Source organism: Pleurodeles waltl, chromosome 5 (assembly GCF_031143425.1).
Source record: "Pleurodeles waltl isolate 20211129_DDA chromosome 5, aPleWal1.hap1.20221129, whole genome shotgun sequence".
In the NCBI taxonomy this organism is placed as follows: Eukaryota; Metazoa; Chordata; class Amphibia; order Caudata; family Salamandridae; genus Pleurodeles; species Pleurodeles waltl.
The window spans coordinates 1,873,294,425-1,873,315,976 of NC_090444.1; the positions used below are offsets into that span (position 1 = coordinate 1,873,294,425).

Consider the following 21,552-nt stretch of genomic DNA (forward strand, 5'->3'; position numbering starts at 1 on the left):
TTACAAAAATAAAGGCACTTTATTTTTCGCAAAGATTATCACAAAGCACTAGATAGGTGTCCCACACTTAGGAGATAAGTAATACACTAAATATATACAGTAGCAAACAGGAATAGGCATAGAAAAGATTAGAAAACAGTGCAACTAGCAATAACGATAAGTTACTTACCTGTAAATCCTAGTTCTCTTCCAGGGGTATCCTCATCAAAGTCATAAACATTGAATATTCCCGCCCCCGTGCAGGGACCCCGGAGCATATACAAAAACACACATGTATAAGTATGAAATATATATGAAAAATATAGCATTTTTTAGTAGACAATTTTCATACCAGATTCATGTATACATGTGTATAACAGCAATGCAGACTATGTTGATCAACAGGCTAAAATGCTTTATTTCTATGGATTTTTTTTTTTTTTAAACGCTTTCCTTTGTAATTACAAGAAAAAAACTTTCCAAAGCCCCATAGCCGGGCACAAAAAAGAAGTACCAGCAACACATGTGAAAAAAGAGAAAAAAACTACATTGAAAACAATAAAGCATTATTAGCCAATAGGCTGCATGCAGGTTAATACAGCAGAACCACATAATTTGGCACCGTGCCTTTAAGACCCTGAGCACCTCCAGTATCCCACCATGCCTCAGGTGTGAAGGAGAGGTGACAGTTGGTTCACAGTTAGGTCAGTACTTTTTTTTACAGTGACAAAGAATCCAACAGATTAGGTAGATGGTCTGTACTGCACTTCTATGAGACTTGCGTCCGGTGAGGAGGGTGGGTTGTTTATGACTTTGATGAGGATACCCCTGGAAGAGAACTAGGATTTACAGGTAATTAACTTATCCTTCTCTTCCAGGGGATCCTCATCAATAGTCATAAACATTGAATAGATTAGCAAGCCCATCCCTTATCTCTGCGGACTGCCTAATAGAGGTGCAGGAAAAAGACATACACTATGCAAACACATTTCTCAGAGAGGCCTGACCAACTTGAGCGTCCGCTCTGGCATTTGAGTCCAAACAGTAATGTCTAGTAAATGTATGTACAGACTTCCATGTAGCAGCCTTACAGATCTCAGATATTGGAACATTGTTAAGGAGGGCAGCAGTAGCCGCTTTTCCTCTTGTCAAATGAGCCTTAGGCCTAGCCAATAACTGTTTGTTAGCCAACTGATATGCAGTAACAATACATGAAACTATACATCTAGATATGGTTCATTTTGAGGCTGCATCACCCTTTCTCATATGCCTGTAATTTACAAACGGGTGGTGAGATCGTCTAATCAATTTGGTCTTATCCAGGTAAAATTTTAGCACTCCTTTCAAATCCAGGGAGTGCAATGCTTTCTCCGCTGGAGTATCCGGATTGGGGAAAAAAGTTGGTAGTGATATAGTCTGATTGATGTGAAAATCCGACACCACCTTTGGTAAGAATGACGGATGAGTTCTTAGAACAACTCTATTTTCATGGAAAACCGTGTACGGTTCCTTGGAGGACAAGGCCTGAATCTCACTGACCCTCCTCACCGAAGTAATGGCTACGAGAAAAGCTGTCTTCCACGTAAGGTGTTGCAAAGAAGGTTTGTGGATAGGTTCGAAAGGAGGGCCTATAAATCTAGATAATACTATGTTCAGTTCCCATGGAGGCAAGGGTTTTCGAATGGGTGGAAAAACCTTCTTTAAACCTTCTAAGAAATCCTTGACTACTGGCATTGTAAAGAAGGATTCCTGAGAAGGTGACTTACTATAAGCAGTAATGGCAGATAAATGTACCTTAATGGATGATACTTGCAGACCTGATTTCGCCAGATGGAGCAGGTAAGACAATATGACCTCCTCCTGAGCCAGAATAGGGTTCTGACCCTGCTGACGACACCATATGTAGAATCTCTTCCACTTGAACGCGTAAGAGCGCTGCGTGGAAGGCCTTCTGGACTCCTTTAAGATGTTCATGCATTCCTGCGAGAGCCCTAGATGCCCATACTGTAGGAATTCAGGAGCCATGCCGTCAAGCTCAGAGAGGGAAGGTTGGGGTGACAAATTTTGCCTCCCAGCCTGCAAAGGAGATTCGGTCTGCACGGCAGCCTCTTGTGTGGTTGTTCTGACAGGTTGAGGAGATCCGTGTACCAGAACTGACGAGGACATTGCGGGGCTATGAGAATCATTCTGGTGGTGGATCTGTAGAGTTTGTTTATCACCGCTGGTATCAGGGGAATCGGTGGAAAAGCGTAGAGAAATATCCCTGACCAGTCGATCAACAGGGCATTCCCTCGAGACCCCGGACGGTAGAACCTGGACGCGAAGTCTGGACATTTTTGTTTACCTCGTATGCAAACAGATCTAACTGAGGTTGACCCCATTGAATGTGAAGAACCCAGTCGTGGGCGTCCTCAAGGGTTCTGCTTAGGAAGTCCGCCTCCACGTTTTGCTGTCCTGGGTGGTGAATTGCTGTAAGAGACATTCCCCTCGCTATTAGCCAATTCCAAATGGTTTGAAACTCCAGAGACAGGGGCCGGGATCTCGTCCCTCCTTGCTTGTTCAGATAATACATTGTGGTCGTATTGTCCGTCTGCACCAGGAGAGACTTTCACTGAATCGATGGAGCAAATGATTTGAGAGCCAGATGGACCGCTCTGAGCTCCAGCAGGTTGATATGGTACGACTTCTCTTTGCTGGACCACAAGCCCTGAGCTTGAAGGGAACCCAGATGAGCTCCCCAGCCCTGAAGCGATGCATCCGTTACCAGAGTGTCGGAAGGGATTGGATGGTGAAAAGGAACTCCTACTGACAGGTGATGTCTGCGCATCCACCATTGTAATGATTGTCGCGCTCCTACTGGAAGAAGCATTCTATCCTCCCAGTGGCCTGTGTGTTGATTCCAGTTTTCCTCTAAAGCCTCTTGAAGAGGTCTCATATGCAATCTGGCGTTCGGGACAATGAAAATGCAAGAGGCCATGGAGCCCAACAGAGATGTCACCTGACGGGCCGTGGGCGCGGGGGAACCAAGAAGATCGCAACACTTCTCCCTTATTGATAACAGTCGTTCCTCCGAAGGATACACTTTCGAGCTCTGTATCCAGTATCGCTCCAAGGATCTCCTGAAAGACCTGCCTGTCCTCTCTAGGCAGCTTTTCCGCAAATCTGGTCAGCGAGTCCAAGAGGGATCGATCATATCTGCCTAGGAGTGCTGTGGCGCTGGAGACCTTCATCATCGACGACGCTGTGCCACACATCTTCCTCCCCGGAGAGTCCAGATGTCTACTCTCCTTGTCCGGTGGAACCGTAGAGGATGACGCCACTGAATGCGTCTTGCGGGCTGCGGCTAATATGACTGAGTCGGGTGGTGGATCAGCCCTGAGAAACAAAGGATCCTGATCAGGGGCCTTGTATTTTTTCAAGATCCTAGCGGGAGCTGATCGGAGGTTTGCTGGTATTAAAAAGGTCTCCATGGTTGGCTGGAGAAGACCAGGCACGAGTGGTAACAACTTCTTTGAAACCGTTCTGTGTTGCAGGGTTTCAAAGATTACTGACAAGGAGGTTGAAGGTTCCGGGACATCAATATTAAGCTTTTGTGCTCCCCTGAGCAGCACCTCATTGAAAGTTGTGATGTCATCCACCGTGGAAACTCTAGCTGGTGGAGAATCCATCAGAGTCGGGGAGTAACCTCCTATGGAAGACCTCGACGAAGTGGACCAAGAAGGAGACCTTCTGTGATGGCGCGACCTTGACCTAGACCTCCTCTGGGAGCGTGACCTGCTCCTAGACCTTGTTGTAGTGCGCCGAGGCCTAGTGGCAGACTGGCAAGACGTATAACGAATCCGTTCTGTATGCGCCGTTGGCGATGGTGTCCTCTGAAGCGACGCTGATAGTGAATATAATCCGCGAGTATTGAGAGTCTGGAGAAGCAGGCGCCTTGTTAAGACTCTCCAACCACCTTGGCGATAGGTTTATGGGCGAGATGTGCCCTGACGATGCGGCCCTTGACAGTCTAGACGATCCACTCCTTATGGAGAACACTGGACTTGGTGGAGTGACATTCTTGTCAGCCGGTGGTTGCCGACGCTCTTCCCCTTGAGAGATAGGCAGTACCTGTCTCGACGTCGAAAGGTGTACCGACGTCGAAGGAAGTACCGTGGACTGCTCAGGTCTCGACGTCGAGTGCCTCGACGGCAACCGGTGGTCTCTTGAATGTGTGCGGCTCAACGTCGTATGCTTCGTCGTCGAGTGATGGACCGCTGACGACAGAAGCCTCTGCTCTCCCCGTTGAGGCGATCTCGACGTCGTCTTCCGTGCCGTCGAGGGGTGTGAGGTCTTCGACGGCGTACGAGCACGGCGGTGCTGGCTCGACGTCGATCGGCGGGTTGCCGTTGATGGAGCTCTGTCCCGATGATGGCTGTGCGCCTTTGACGTCGGTCGGGTCGCCGTTGACGGCGATATGCGATGATGCGACGGTGACAGCGATTGGGAACAGACAGGCACCTTCTTACCAGCTGACGTCGATCTAGCCGGTCTCTCCTGAGAATGGCTTGTTGACTGCCTGGGAAGCAAAGAGGACGATGTTTTCTGCCTCTCATGAAGACCATGAAGTCTGATTTTCTCTCTGTCCTTCAGAGTCCTTTTGGACATGTTTTTACAGTGCCTGCATGTGTCAGGGCAGTGGCTCTGAGGCAAACACACAATACAGAGAGAGTGTGGATCAGACTGGGCCTTCTTCTTCCCACAGGAAGGGCACTTCACAAAAAGAGAAGGCATTTTCCAGTCAGGAAAAAATCCCCTCACTCAGCAAAAGGTGAAAAACGTCGAGTGAAGGTAGAAAAAAACAATGTTTTTGAATATTTTTCTGTGAGCTCAATGCTCCAGGATCCTCTCAGAAGAAGCTGGAAAAAAGAACTGACCTAACTGTGAACTAACTGTCACCTCTCCTTCACCCCTGAGGCATGGTGGGATACTGGAGGTGCTCAGGGTCTTAAGGGCACGGTGCCAAATTTTGTGGTTCTGCTGTATTAACCTGCATGCAGCCTATTGGCTAATAATGCTCCATTGTTTTCAATGTAGTTTTTTATCTTTTTTCACATGTGTTGCTGGTACTTCTTTTTCTGTGCCCGGCTATGGGGCTTTGGAAAGTTTTTTCTTGTAATTATAAAGGAGAGTGTTTAAAAAAAAAAAACTCCATAGAAATAAAGCATTTTAGCCTGTTTATCAATATAGTCTGCATTGCTGTTATACACATGTATACATGAATCTGGTATGAAAATTGTCTACAAAAAAATGCTATATTTTTCATATATATGTCATACTTATACATGTGTGTTTTTGTATATGCTCCGGGGTCCCCGCACGGGTGCGGGAATATTCAATGTTTATGACTATTGATGAGGATCCCCTGGAAGAGAACCAATACTGACCCTAGGGGGAGCACAAACCATATACTAAAAAAGTGGAATGTGAACACAAGAGCCCAACCAGGTAAGTAAAATGTGTAGAGGGGAGCTGGGGATATTAGAGAACCACAAAGGTAAGTAACACAGTACCCCACAGCGACAAGAACTGCAGGAATTAAACAAAGGATTTTCCCCAAACCACCCAAAAGGAGGTAAAAGAAGAAAATAATACACCCAGAGAGGCCTGCAAGAAACCAGCGGTGGATTCCTGAAGAAGAGCACCTGTGGAGAGAGGGGACCAAGTCCAAGAGTCACAGTGGAGTCCAGGAGGAGTAGGAGCTACTACCCACCCAGATGTGGGTGCAGGAGTTGGTCGAAGGTGATGAAGGACTGGTCAGCACTGCAGCCCTGGAGCAGGTGAAGAGTTACTGATGGATGCAGAAGATGTCCCACGCTGGAGAGAAGATTTCAGATGGGTGCCGGTTCAGGAGTTCCAGCAATAAGCCTTGGCAAAGGTTAATGGAAAAGTGGTGCTGCTGGGGACCAGCAAGGCCGAGGAGGACTCAACCCAGGAGCGGGAGTCAGAGGGGACCCTCAGCCTTGCAGAGAGTCCCACAGGACAGGGCCCCAGAAGTCACAGAAGGAGCCCACGAGGAACTACAGAAAAGGATCCCACGCCGCAGGAGAACCACACAGAGGGCTGTGCTTTGCAGAAAGGAGTGCAGGGGACTGGAGCTACATGTCGCCTGAAGATCCCTTGGAGGACAAGCCTTGGAGACGCGGTGCAAGGGGGGGGGATTGTACTGTCCTGCGTGGGAAGGCAAGGGCTTACCTCCCCCAAAGTTGCACAGCTGGCAGAGAGGACCAAGAGGATTACTCCGGACCACCACCCGTGATGCAGGATCCACGCAACTCAGGATGAGAGGAGATCCACGCAGCCGGTCATCATTGCAGCAAGTGTCTGCGGATGCAGGGGAGTGTCTCCTTCACTCCAAGGGAGATTCCTTCTTCTTCTTGTGCTGGCTGAAGAGTTGCTGTCTTCCGAGGATTAACGGCTAGGGAAATGTTGCAAAGCTGGCAGCAGCCATGGAAACAAAGTTGCAAAAGACTCTTCTTCGTCGATTGCAGTGTTGTTGGTTTCTGGAGGGTCCAGTTGTGGTTCCAGTGGCCAGAAGTCGAGGTGGAGGTGGCAGAGGAATCCTGCTGGAGTCTTGCAAGCCGAATCTGAGGACCCACCCAAGAGAGAGACCCTAAATAGGGGGTTTTGTCACCTAGCTAGGTAAGCACCTATCAGGAGGGGGATCTGACATTACCTGCCTGGCCTAGTCACTCAGATGCTCCCAGAGTTCCCTGTCAACCTTGGAAACAAGATGGCAGAACCCAGGGACCCTATGGAGGAGCTCTGAGCACCACCCCTAGGGTGGTGATGGACAGGTTGCTGGTCACTTCCCTTTCCATTGTCTAGTTTTGTGCCAGAGCAGGGACTGGGGGTCCCTGAACCGCTGTGGACTGGTTTATGCAAGGAGGGCACCAAATGTGCCCTTCAAGGCATACCAGTGGATTGGCGAGGCTACCCCTCAAAGCCAGTCATACCGATGTCCAAAGGGAAAGGGTGTGTCCTCCCTCTCCCAAAGGAAACCCTTTGTTCTGCCTTCTTGGGCTTGGTCAGATCAAGCAGGAGGGCAGAAACCTGTCTGAGGGGTGGCAGCAGCTTGGGCTGTCTGGAAAGCCCTTTAAGACTGATGGTAGCAATGCTGGGGGTCCTCTAAGGAGCCCCCGGAGTGCATGGAATCATACTTCGAATACTTGCAACAGTATTGGGGTATTATTCTGACATGTTTGATACCAAACATGCCTATGTTCGGAGTTACCATTATGCAGCTGGACATAGGTAGTGACCTATGTCCAGTACACATATAAAATGGAGTCCCACATTCACTAAGTCCAGGAAAAGGGACCTGGAGTTTGTGGGGGCACGTCTGCTACTGCAGGGGTGCTCTCAACACAGGTACCTGCACCTTGTCCTCTGGGCTGAAAGGGTCTACCATAGGGGTGACTTACAGTGACCTGATAGTGAAAGGGTGCGTGCATCCGTTTCACGCAGACTGCAATGGCATGCCTGCTGAATCCTTTGCATGGGCTCCCTATTGGTGGCAGAATAACTGCTGCAGCCCATAGGGATCCCCTGGAACTCCAATGCCCTGGGTACCCAAGTACTATTTACAAGAGGCTTACATGGGTGTACCAGTATGTCAATTGTGGGGAGAAAAGGGTACAGTTATCAAGTTAGAAGGGAGACAGCATAACCACTGGTGTCCTGGTTAGCAGGATCCCAGTGACACAGTCGAACACACTGACAACAGGCAGAAAATGGGAGTAACCATGCCAAGAAAAGGGTACTTTCCTACACTAGTCAAGTCTACTTGCTGCATGAAAGACAACAGAAGAGTGGCTAGACAGGTTGCTGAGCACATAAACATAAATCCAGCAGACAAAATACCGATTTACAAACAACACGCACACGTAACATTACAAAGAGAAACATGGCTGAGTGTCAAAACTGGAAATCTTTAAAATGCAGGAATACTCTGCAAATTACAGCAATCAGTTCAGTTTGAAGTTTAGTGCTAGACACCAATCATCTATCTGACAAAATGAAAGGTGGGCTTTTCGTGGTGTCCCAGATAAGTCCAAGGTACTAACAGTAGTAATTAATGTAATGTACTGACTGATGTCATGTGGCCAGAAAGCTTTCTTTTTAGCACTTGACTTTCTCACGGTAGTGAGGTCAAGCAGTCCAGACTGATCCAATAAGGTGAACTGAGGTTAGACACTCACAAGCCGTAGGATATGAAATAACAGGTTGTAAGGAAATGCCTCCTTGGCATGGTTGCCCCCTGACTTTTTGCCTTTGCTGATGCTATGTTTACAATTGAAAGTGTGCTGAGGCCTGCTAACCAGGCCCCAGCACCAGTGTTCTTTCCCTAACCTGTACTTTTGTATCCACAATTGGCAGACCCTGGCATCCAGATAAGTCCCTTGTAACTGGTACTTCTAGTACCAAGGGCCCTGATGCCAAGGAAGGTCTCTAAGGGCTGCAGCATGTCTTATGCCACCCTGGAGACCTCTCACTCAGCACAGACACACTGCTTGCCAGCTTGTGTGTGCTAGTGAGGACAAAACGAGTAAGTCGACATGGCACTCCCCTCAGGGTGCCATGCCAGCCTCTCACTGCCTATGCAGTATAGGTAAGACACCCCTCTAGCAGGCCTTACAGCCCTAAGGCAGGGTGCACTATACCATAGGTGAGGGTACCAGTGCATGAGCATGGTACCCCTACAGTGTCTAAACAAAACCTTAGACATTGTAAGTGCTCACCCCTTTGTCACAGCACCGCAGGACACTCCAGCTAGTGGAGTTGCCCGCCCCCTCCGGCCCGGCCCCCACTTTTGGCGGCAAGGCCGGAGAAAATAATGAGAATAACAAGGAGGAGTCACTGGCCAGTCAGGACAGCCCCTAAGGTGTCCTGAGCTGAGGTGACTCTAACTTTTAGAAATCCTCCATCTTGCAGATGGAGGATTCCCCCAATAGGGTTAGGATTGTGACCCCCTCCCCTTGGGAGGAGACACAAAGAGGGTGTACCCACCCTCAGGGCTAGTAGCCATTGGCTACTAACCCCCCAGACCTAAACACGCCCTTAAATTTAGTATTTAAGGGCTACCCTGAACCCTAGAAAATTAGATTCCTGCGACAACAAGAAGAAGGACTGCCCAGCTGAAAACCCCTGCAGAGGAAGACCAGAAGACAACAACTGCCTTGGCTCCAGAAACTCACCGGCCTGTCTCCTGCCTTCCAACGAACTCTGCTCCAGCGACGCCTTCCAAGGGACCAGCGACCTCTGAATCCTCTGAGGACTGCCCCTGCTTCGAAAAAGACAAGAAACTCCCGAGGACAGCGGACCTGCTCCAAAAAGACTGCAACTTTGTTTCCAGAAGCAGCTTTAAAGAACCCTGCAACTCCCCGCAAGAAGCGTGAGACTTGCAACACTGCACCCGGCGACCCCGACTCGGCTGGTGGAGAACCAACACCTCAGGGAGGACCCCCGGACTACTCTACGACTGAGTACCAAAACCTGTCCCCCCTGAGCCCCCACAGCGCCGCCTGCAGAGGGAATCCCGAGGCTTCCCCTGACCGCGACTCTCTGAAACCTAAGTCCCGACGCCTGGAAAAGACCCTGCACCCGCAGCCCCCAGGACCTGAAGGACCGGACTTTCACTGGAGAAGTGACCCCCAGGAGTCCCTCTCCCTTGCCCAAGTGGAGGTTTCCCCGAGGAAGCCCCCCCCTTGCCTGCCTGCAGCGCTGAAGAGATCCGTTGATCTCTCATAGACTAACATTGCGAACCCGACGCTTGTTTCTACACTGCACCCGGCCGCCCCCGCGCTGCTGAGGGTGAAATTTCTGTGTGGGCTTGTGTCCCCCCCGGTGCCCTACAAAACCCCCCTGGTCTGCCCTCCGAAGACGCGGGTACTTACCTGCAAGCAGACCGGAACCGGGGCACCCCCTTCTCTCCATTCTAGCCTATGCGTTTTGGGCACCACGTTGAACTCTGCACCTGACCGGCCCTGAGCTGCTGGTGTGGTGACTTTGGGGTTGCTCTGAACCCCCAACGGTGGGCTACCTTGGACCAAGAACTGAACCCTGTAAGTGTCTTACTTACCTGGTAAAACTAACAAAAACTTACCTCCCCCAGGAACTGTGAAAATTGCACTAAGTGTCCACTTTTAAAGTAGCTATTTGTCAATAACTTGAAAAGTATACATGCAATTGAAATGATTCAAAGTTCCTAATGTACTTACCTGCAATACCTTTCAAACAAGATATTACATGTTAAATTTGAACCTGTGGTTCTTAAAATAAACTAAGAAAAGATATTTTTCAATAACAAAACCTATTGGCTGGATTTGTCTCTGAGTGTGTGTACCTCATTTATTGTCTATGTGTATGTACAACAAATGCTTAACACTACTCCTTGGATAAGCCTACTGCTCGACCACACTACCACAAAATAGAGCATTAGTATTATCTCTTTTTACCACTATTTTACCTCTAAGGGGAACCCTTGGACTCTGTGCATGCTATTCCTTACTTTGAAATAGCACATACAGAGCCAACTTCCTACACAGGTCATTTCAATTTCCAGCAAGTCCTCAAAGTTAGAATGAAAAGGGCCTTATTGACAGCTAGTAAAAAGTTCAACAATAAGTCAGAGAAGTGTCCAACATCTGGAATGTTAACTTATGTGAAGTGTTGCTGCATCACACCAGGCCAGAGGCAGTTTTTCTAGCAATCATTATCGGATAAGGGTCCCAATATCGACAGCTACACTTTGTCCTCCTTTTCTTCAAATGCTCTAGAATGTTTGTGATTCTGAAATGAGTTCTAACTCTGGCCCCTTGAGGACATGCATGTTATGTTACAATTGGCAAGTTCCCAATTGTCAGTATTCACTTTCAGCTGAATGTTTATGCATCACCTCTAACGAAATGTGGTGAGAGCGAAGGAATGAACAGCAGAAGGCACGGAAACGTCACATTTGCAGTCCCTAGAAAACAAGGTATCCGCAACAAAAAGAACAAGCAGCTGCTTAAACAGTGGATGGAGCACAGGAGCAGCGAGGATCCACAAAAGTGCACTCAGCACCAGCACTTGCATCAAAACAGAACAAGCACTGGCAAAGCCACGACTTTAGGCTTTGGCAACCGAGCCAGTGCTGATTTCCTCTGACTGATTTTAGTAAAGATGCCCGCATACATATGGATGGGTGCACAGACTGCCATTTTGTAATGTTTTTTGTAATACTTGACTAGAAAACACACCAAGATGGCTGTGAATGCGATGGTAGCCGTCTTAGAGTGTTTCCATTACAAAGGGATGGTATATTTCAAAGCTTTATAACTTGGTCAAACTTCAGCATAAACCTTGGCCAGAATAGCCATCTGCTGAGTGAAGCACCCTGGAAACGTACCTGTAAAATATATTATTGATCTGCCGCCTGATGTACGCTCGAAGGCCCAGGAACTTCCCATAGATCCGATGTAAAATGGTCTTTAGAAAATCCCTCTCCCGTGGGTCTTCACTGTCGAACAGATCCAGCAGCTGCATCAGACAACAAAAGACGAACGCAGTCTAAGTAAAGCGAAGAAACAGAAAAACCACAGAACAAGAGCAACCTTCATCTTTCATAACGCACAAATTCTAGCAGAAACTATCCTGGTCTACCGAAGCACAAGATACCAGACAACTAGGTCCTCGGACAATCCTCCTAAAACACAGGGGGCACCGCTCGACGGTAAGGGACTGGGTTCAGTACCGCATCTGTGAAAGAGTCCAGTACGTGATACTCTCCTATGACAAGGAGGTATTATCAACTACCATAGGTAGTTATGGACATTTCTATTTTGAGACACCCACCAGGGCATTATAACCAGTAGGTTATAGCAGCTAGGCGTGATGAAGAGGTCACTGATGTGCCTATAATTCAGCTCTTTAGTACAGTATATTCATATATCCCTGCTTGTTTCCAAAGTAATAGATTTGTTCTGTATTTCTCGTGACACATGGCAGAGCCCACGGATGCCAGGTGGTCCTGTGACGTTGAGTGCTACGTGTCACCTGTTCACAGCGAGCGGGAGATGCTGTGCCCGAGGTGTCGGAGCAGATTTATAATCCCCCCTCTCACCCTACTGGAGAAATCCTGCTTCACACGTGTGTTAACTTGCTTCTAGGGCTCATCTCTCGGCAGGGCTGTGTCCTCGTCTTTAATTCTGGGAGGTCTACATTTCACTGCTCCAAGGCGGGCCAACAGTACTCACGATCCAATCTCACTGAATTTCATCAACAGGTTGAGTAGAGGGAGTGATCAAGATATTTTAGGTCAGAGACCTGGTTTCAAGAGTGAAAGACCACTAGGAGCCATTTAGGCGGTCGGTCAGACAAGGCTACGTAAGAAAATCAAAAAGGCCTTAATCTATATGCCAAGGTAAATGAAAATAGTCTTCAGAAAGTAACTTAAAACTGCACATGTGGTGCATCGAAGCGGCAGGGGTCATGGGACTTGGCAGGAATGACATGGATGGCAGGAGGTGGCTGAACCATAATATATCTATCCTACTGCACAGAAAGTTCACTCTCGCCCCACTACACCTCGAAAGCTGAAAGGCTGAATAATCGGACTGGTTGCAGGAAGACACCATAAGGTAGAATGTTAACAGAGGAGGTTCACTTTGAGTGCGCCTGGAGGTTTAGTGAAGCTGGTGAAGAAACATGTCATCCTGAGAAGGACCGTCCACATCAGTGGTCACTGCAACGCTCATAGAAAGCAGCTTTGAGCAATGACAACTGAAGAGAACCACTATAGGTTGTTGATAGATCAGAACTTCTCAAAACCAAATTTAAAGCATATTTTGACTGCAAATTAGAATTAACTCTTCATTCCTACTGGAAGATGTATGTTTATAGGACATGCCTCATAATAGCAAGAGGGTTCCAGAAACAGACGAGTGACCCTCTTCTTTCAGTTTCATAGAGCTCTTGGACATGGAACTAGAAAGTGGACATAGCAGGGTCACAAACTTCCCAACAATCCGAGCTGTATCATTCTCCAGTCATGGAACACTCACAAGCAGAGCAGGCACTAAGGAAGGCAGGGCAACATTGCTACCAGGGACTGGTACTGCCTTACAGAGTATGCAACTTGTAGGACACTGTAGGAAGGTGCCACTGTTGGCATGGCTACCCTCCACTTTCTGTCTAGTGTTGGTGACAACTTTGAAAGTGTGCTGGGACCCTCCTACCCAGGCTTTTGCACCGGTGTTCTTTCCCTAAAACTGTACCTTTGTTTCCACAATTGGCACAGCCCTGGCACACAGTTAAGTCCCTTGTAAAAGGTACCCCTGGTACTAAGGGCCCTGAGGCCAGGGAAGGTCCCCAAGGGCTGTAGTGTGTATTATGCAAGCCTATGGGACCCCTCACACAGCACATGCACACGGCTTGTGTGTGCTGGTGGGCAGAAAAAGAAAGTCGACACAGCACCCCTCTCAGGGTGCCATGCTCACAAACCACTGCCTGTGACATAGTCAACCCTCTAGCAGGCCTTACAGCCCTAAGGCAGGGTGCACTATACCACAGGTGAGGGCACAGCTGCATGAGCAATATGCCCCTAAAGTGTCTAAGTCCATTCTTAGATATTGTAAGCGCAGTGTGGCCATTTCGAGTACATGGGCTGGGAGTTTGACATTACTAACTCTACAGCTCCATAATGGCTTCACTAAATACTGGGAAGTTTGGTATCAAACTTCTCAGCACAATAAACCCACACTGATGCCACTGTGGGATTTATTGAAAAATGCACACAGAAGGCACCTTAGACATGCCCCCCGTATGTTAGCCCAACTGCTAGTGTAGGACTGACCGGTCTGTGCCAGCCTGCTACTTACAGACAAGTTTCTGACCACAAGGGGTGAGTGTGTTTGTGCACTCTCTGGTCAGAAGCAAAGCCTGTCCTTGGTGGAGGTGCTTCACATCTCCCCCTGCAGGAACTCTGGTGGTGAGCCTCGAAGGCTCAAGCCTTGGGTTACACTGCCCCAGGGCACTCCAGCTAGTGGAGATGCCCATCCCCAGGGACCAACCCCACTTTTGGTGGAAAGTCCGGTGGGAAAATTAGGGAACACAGGGAGGAGTGACCACCCCAGCCAGGACCAACCCTAAGGTGTCCAGAGCCGTTCCCTGCAGAATCCTCCATCTCTGTTTGGAGGACAGGGACCAATAGGGATAGGAATGTGCCCCACTCTCAAAGGGAGTGGGCACAAGGAGGGTGTTGCCACCCTCATGGACAGTAGCCATTGGCTACTGCCCTCTGACCCAACACGCCCCTAAATATAGGATTTAAGGGCCTAATTGAACCCAGCTCACCAGATTCCTGGTGACCTATAAGAAGAAGAAGGACTGCTAAGCTGAAAACCTGGCAGAGAAGAAGGAAGACAACAACTGCTTCGGCCCCGCCCTATCAGCCTGTCTCCTGCTTCAAAGAGCGTGCAAAAAGACCAACGACGCGTCTAGCGGGCCCAGCGACCTCTGCCAACTCCAGAAGACTGCCTTGCACCCAAAAGGATCAAGAACTCCCAAGGACAGAGGCTCTGTCTGAAGAAACCTACAACTACGGACTCCCACCTCACTCCAGATGCGTGAGTCTTGACCCCTGTGCATCCGGCGCCCACGGCCTGTGTCCACCCAGCAAGAGAGGGTCCCCAGGCGATTGCGAGCAAGTGCTCACCCTGGGTTGACCTCTCCACACCTCCACAACGCCTGCAGAGGGAATCCAGAGGACCCCCCTGACCGCGAAGCTCTGGACAAAGATATCCGACACCTAAAGGACACACTGCACCCGCAGCCCCTAGGCCTTGGAGAAGTCAACCCCTTGTGTCTCACCATTCAGCAGGCGGCCGTCCTCCCTGTTCGACTGGTGGTGCACCTGAGACACCCCCCCTGCAGCCTCTGAGTGACCCCCCGGGGCCTCCTCATAGACCAGCACTAGAAACTCAACAACTTGTTTGCACCCTGCACCCGGCTGCCCCTGTGTCGCTGAGGGTGGGTCTTTGATGCCTACTTGTGGCCCCTCCAGTGCTCTGCTAATCCCCCCTGGTCTGCCCTCTGAGTCGCGGGTACTTACCTGCAAGCAGACCTGATTCAGAGTACCCCCTGTCTCCATAGGAACCCACGTTTAATTTGCTCTACTTTGACCTCTGCACCCAGCCGGCCCCATGTTGCTGGTGGTGAGTGTTTGGGGTTAACTTGAACCCCAACCAGTGGACTTCCTAAAACCCAGAGACTAAGACTGTAGGTGTTGTACTTACCTGTAAACAGAGCTAACTTTTCTTCCCTCCCCCCCCCCAGGAACTGTTTGAAAATTGCACTGTGTCCATTTTTAAAATAGCTTTTTGCCAATAATTCAAAAACTGTATTACTTATCTGTAAGGAAATGGCTTCCTGTTGCAGTTACCCCCCACTTTTTGCCTGATACTGACTTGACTGAGAAGTGTGCTGGGACCCTGCTAACCAGGCCCCAGCACCAGTGTTCTTTCACCTAAAATGTACCATTGTCTCCACAATTGGCACAACCCTGGCACCCAGGTAAGTCCCTTGTAACTGGTACCCCAGGTACCAAGGGCCCTGATATCAGGGAAGGTCTCTAAGGGCTGCAGCATGTCTTATGCCACCCTAGGGACCCCTCACTCATCACAGACACTGCTTGCCAGCTTGTGTGTGCTGGTGGGGAGAAAATGACTAAGTCGACATGGCACTCCCCTCAGGGTGCCATGCCAACCTCACACTGCCTATTGCATAGGTAAGTCACCCCTCTAACAGGCCTTACAGCCCTAAGGCAGGGTGCACTATACCACAGGTGAGGGCATAGGTGCATGAGCACTATGCCCCTACAGTGTCTAAGCAAAACCTTAGACATTGTAAGTACAGGGTAGCCATAAGAGTATATGGTCTGGGAGTCTGTCAAAAACGAACTCCACAGCTCCATAATGGCTACACTGAATACTGGGAAGTTTGGTATCAAACTTCTCAGAATAATAAACCCACACTGATGCCAGTGTTGGATTTATTAAAAAAATGCACACAAAGGGCGTCTTAGAGATGCCCCCTGTATTTTACCCAATTGTTCAGTGCAGGACTGACTGGTCTGTGCCAGCCTGCTGCTGAGAGACGAGTTTCTGACCCCATGCGGTGAGAGCCTTTGTGCTCTCTGAGGACAGAAACAAAAGCCTGCTCTGGGTGGAGGTGCTTCACACCTCCCCCTGCAGGAACTGTAACACCTAGCAGTGAGCCTCAAGCTTCGAGTTACAATGCCCCAGGGCACTCCAGCTAGTGGAGATGCCCGCCCCCTGGACACAGCCCCCACTTTTGGCGGCAAGTCCAGGAGAGAGAATGAGAAAAACAAGGAGGAGTCACTGGCCAGTCAGGACAGCCCCTAAGGTGTCCTGAGCTGAGGTGACTGACTTTTAGAAATCCTCCATCTTGCAGATGGAGGATTCCCCCAATAGGATTAGGGATGTGCCGCCCTCCACTCGGGGAGGAGGCAGAAAGAGGGTGTAGCCACCCTCAAGGACAGTAGCCGTTGGCTACTGCCCTCCCAGACCTAAAAACACCCCTAAATTCAGTATTTAGGGGCTCCCCAGAACCTAGGAAATTAGATTCCTGCAACCTAAGACGAAGAAGGACTGCTGACCTGAAGCCCTGCAGAGAAGACGGAGACACCAACTGCTTTGGCCCCAGCTCTACCGGCCTGTCTCCCCACTTCTAAAGACAATGCTCCAGCGACGCGTTCCGCAGGGTCCAGCGACCTCTGAAGCCTCAGAGGACTGCCCTGCTTCTAGAAGGACCAAGAACTCCCAAGGACAGCGGCTCTGTTCCACAAAGACTGCAACTTTGCAACAAAGAAGCAACTTTGAAACAACACACGTGTCCCGCAGGAAGCGTGAGACTTTGCACTCTGCACCCGACGCCCCCGGCTCGACTTGTGGAGAACAAACACCACAGGGAGGACTCCCCGGCGACTGCGAGACCGTGAGTAGCCAGAGTTGATCCCCCTGAGCCCCCACAGCGACGCCTGCAGAGGGAATCCCGAGGCTCCCCCTGACCGCGACTGCTTGCTTCAAAGACCCAACACCTGGTAAAGACACTGCACCCACAGCCCCCAGGACCTGAAGGATCCGACCTCCAGTGCAGGAGCGACCCCCAGGTGGCCCTCTCCCTTGCCCAGGTGGTGGCTACCCAAGGAGCCCCCCCCCCTTACCTGCATCGCTGAAGAGACCCCTTGGTCTCCCATTGAAACCTATTGCGAACCCGACGCTTGTTTGCACACTGCACCCGGCCGCCCCCGTGCCGCTGAGGGTGTACCTTCTGTGCTGACTTGTGTCCCCCTCCGGTGCCCTACAAAACCCCCTGGTCTGCCTTCCGAAGTCGTGGGTACTTACCTGCTGGTAGACTGGAACCGGGGCACCCCCTTCTCCATTGAAGCCTATGCGTTTTGGGCAAAACTTTGACCTCTGCACCTGACCGGCCCTGAGCTGCTGGTGTGTTAACTTTGGGGTTGCCCCGAACCCCCAACGGTGGGCAACCTTGGACCCAACTTTGAACCCCGTAGGTGGTTTACTTACCTGCAAAACTAACAAACACTTACCTCCCCCAGGAACTGTTGAAAATTGCACTGTCTAGTTTTAAAATACCTATATGTCATTTGTGTGAAAACTGTATATGCTATTTTGCTCATTCAAAGTTCCTAAAGTTCCTACATGAAATACCTTTCATTTGAAGTATTACTTGTAAATCGTGAACCTGTGGTTCTTAAAATAAACTAAGAAAATATATTTTTCCTATACAAAAACCTATTGGCCTGGAATTGTCTTTGTGTGTGTTCCTCATTTATTGCCTGTGTGTGTACAACAAATGCTTAACACTACTCCTCTGATAAGCTTACTGCTCGACCACACTACCACAAAATAGAGCATTAGAATGATCTCTTTTTGCCACTATCTTACCTCTAAGTGGAACCCTTGGACTCTGTGCATACTATCTCTTACTTTGAAATAGTACATACAGAGCCAACTTCCTACACTTGTGGTTCTAAAAATAAAAGAAAATATATTTTTACAATATAAAAACCATTGGTTTGGAGTTAGGTCATTGCGTGAGTGCTTCCTCTATTGCCTGTGTGTGTACAACAAATGTTTTGCACTCCCCTCTGATAAGCCTACTGTTCGACCACACTACCACAAAAGAGAGCCTTAGTATTATCTATTATTGCCTCTGTTAAGCCTCTGGTGAACCCCTGGACCCCGTGCCTCCGGGGGAACCCCTGGACCCCGTGCCTCCGGGGGAACCCCTGGACCCCGTGCCTCCGGGGGAACCCCTGGACTCTGCACACCATATCTCACTTTGATACAGTACATAAAGAGACGGCTTCCTACAGACACTACTGTATCTTCCCCAGCACACAAACGCTGAAGCGAAGCTGAATATGGAGGGAAGACAAGGGACGTCTGTGTTTAGCTACAAGTACAGTGATGACGGCGCCCTTTTCTGTCACCTATGTGAGCAACAGGTGTAAAATCTCTTCTTCCGGCGCAGTGCCCTCTAATGAATAGCCGTGATGAACGAAGCGCATCATAAAAACGGCAGCAGCTGTTCCTAAGATGGAGCAGCCTGCCTGAGGCCGGAGCAACCACAGGCAGAGTACTTACATTCCTTCTCCAACACCAACTTCCATAGTTTATTCATAAAAAGGCGCTCTGATGCCACGGTATAGGGGCCCTAACAATACACCTTAGCAGCTCCCTGGCCTAGGTCCTCATGACAAGTGGCTTGGATAATTGTGACCCATGGACAAACCCGTTTGAACTGCAGTCGGATTCATCAGTAGTGCGCACTTTCTAGAATTTGAAGCACAAAGGCTCAATCCTTACCTTAATATGAGAATTTGGTGGGCAAACACCAAAATCTGCTTTTATGTCTCATTCTGTGGGCAAAACCTGTAATGTGTTATTTGTCGCACCCTCCACAGAGCACTCGTCGAGGGATGGTTCTGAGGAACCCTCGGTGCTTTATGTGGCTATGGAGAGAAACAGCTTTCACCCAAGACATTGGGGCAAACTACGATCCAGTCTCCTCTGAAAACTGTTTGTAGTTCTATTTCTAGTGGTTTGTGCTTTTGAAGTTTCATGGTGGAAAGTAAGTGGGAAGGGGCATCGGTGGGAGAGCACCACTTACTGGGTCTTTAAACTAAGAGTGATCCTTTACCATGATCATCAAAGTCCTGGTAGAGAACAAGTCTCATTTCATAGGAATGTGACATTAGTAAATTATTCTCCACCAATCGATTACCTGTAAAGTCTGCTTTTTTCCCTAGAAATGGATTTCCTGATCTTACCCAGAATCTTCGTCATGGTGGGAAAAAACACAGAAACGACCCACAAATGGCAAACTCCAAGAAGAGATCTCCATAGACTTAGGCCAAGAGAGAGCTAGTGAGCGCTTGATCGTTAGGGTGACAGGTAATATCTACAAAGAAGCCCTCTGGAATCTGCCGGTGAATACAATCTGTAAATGTTGCAGTCTTTCCAAAGTGGTTTCTTTAAGGAGGCCAGCGCTCCAGGACTCTTCGATCCATGACATGCGTGGTTGAATATCTGAACTACTGCAGCCTATAGGGCAGTGAATGCCATTGACTCTGCACCGGACTGGGTAGTTACATCGGGCATAAAAAGAGATAAGATATAGATATAGCAGGAGGCATAGCTACATTCTTCATGTCGCTAATCATTTAATATTTTCACCAAGAATCCACAAGTCTGATGAGAAGAACTAACTTAAACATGTGACTCTATGAAAGATGCAATGCTGGTGAACTAATGTAAACGGCAATAAACTTAATACCGCCAGAGGCAGGGGCCACAAGTGGGCGAGAGACATTCAAGGAGAGACACAGGCACATTCATCCTTATGTCTTCCAGCAGTTAGTCCGTCTATGCTCTTTGCAAGGTCAATTATTCAAGCATCCAATATACAAGTCCATCCAGTAGGGAATGCCAAGGTACACGAGAAGCAGGGAAATCATGCATCCTTGCTTAAAGGGACTCTCTGGAACTATTTATTTAGTGGGTAAAGAATGTGCTACTTGTCCATACGCATCACACAACAGATTATCTTTCGCCTGTTGTTCCCTTTACACATGCTGGGCATAGACCGAACCTGCTGCCTTAGGGGTCATGGGACTGAACAGGTGCAAACACTTTTGGCACCACAGGACTCTTATTCCGTAGTGACGTTTGAGGCAGAGACACTGTTCTACCATTTAGTCCAATAAAAGGCACAAATAACTGGAGTGTTTGAATTTGAACAGTGACATTGCTTTGTTTTGGCTGCTGGGTGACAGCGGGAGGAAACCACTGACGGAAATACAGAAGTTGTACAGCAAACTGTATCCACTTAAAACACTTTCACACTACAGACCAAAGCACTTTTCAACTTGACAATCTCAATATAACAACATTACACCTGAACGTTAGCAGGCAGAAATGCAGCACCTAAGATATGAGAAAAATTTGACATCACACAACCAAGAAAACCACTGAACATTCTCAAATCCATCTTACCGACATCACAAACTTCTGGTCAATGTATTTCTTGGCGACGTTCGGCTGAAAATCAGGAGACTCAAGAAACCGCAGGAAAAATTCATACACCAACTGCAGCAAAGAAAGGGTCAGAAGGTGCAGTTAATTCACATTAGTCTACAGTGAAAACAGGGCTGTAGCACACCCCCACCACATCACACCACACCCCTATCTCAGACGTGGGCTAAAAAGAGAAGTGATATGGCATGGACGGAGCACCCTATCCTTCACTATGGGGTCCAAAGTCCTAAAGAAGGGGCTACAACCTGCAGATCTGCAGACATTACCCCTGGGAACCACAGGTCAGGTTATACACTGCCGTTCATGTGTACTCGCTTGTAGAATGTGGTGCACGTGTATCAGCCTGAACACGGAGGCTGATAAGAGCTGTGGTGGATGTATGTCAGCATGTACAGAACAGCGCAAATGTGCTGTTCAGTGTTGGAACTGGGAATGTCTGCTGGCGTGTGTACTGTGGTGGTGCAACTGTGGGGCATTTGCATTTGTTTTCAGACTATGGTATGACGTCAGCGTGTAGATAGCAGCTTGTAGACTGAGGTACCCCTGTGTCGTGGCCTAGGGTCACGTCTGCACAGGCACATCTGGAAGTACGAACTTTCAAAAAATCACTGTAAGGCCAGTGGTGTTGGCTGAAAGGTCTCAACTGGCCGATGATGCCCCATGTGACGTGGGCTCAACTCAGTGAAGGAGCTGGGACTCTGCAGTAACTGTAACTTCCAGGCATAAATACATCTACAGTCTTACGACTGCTGCTGCTCTTGTTTACCTTATAATTATCCAGAGATATCTGTGCACAACGCCCACATTCACAAACCACGCTGGGGTGTCGTCGTTCATATAGCAGAGGTACGTTATTGACGCTTATTTCAGATTGTTTGGTTTACATCCACTATATCAAAATAAACCTATT

General features: G+C 48.8%; 1 protein-coding gene across 3 annotated transcripts in view; it reads right to left on the minus strand.

Moving 5' to 3' along the window:
- The window catches only part of PPP2R5D (protein phosphatase 2 regulatory subunit B'delta), a 501,712-nt gene that overhangs the window by 275,612 nt on the left and 204,548 nt on the right, over nt 1–21,552 (minus strand). For all 3 annotated transcript variants that reach the window (XM_069236432.1, XM_069236433.1, XM_069236434.1), the window contains exons 6-7: nt 20,601–20,693; nt 11,408–11,538 (exon numbers count right to left, since the gene is read on the minus strand). In XM_069236432.1, coding sequence (XP_069092533.1) covers nt 11,408–11,538; nt 20,601–20,693 — 224 coding nt within the window. The remainder of the gene's footprint in view (nt 1–11,407; nt 11,539–20,600; nt 20,694–21,552) is intronic.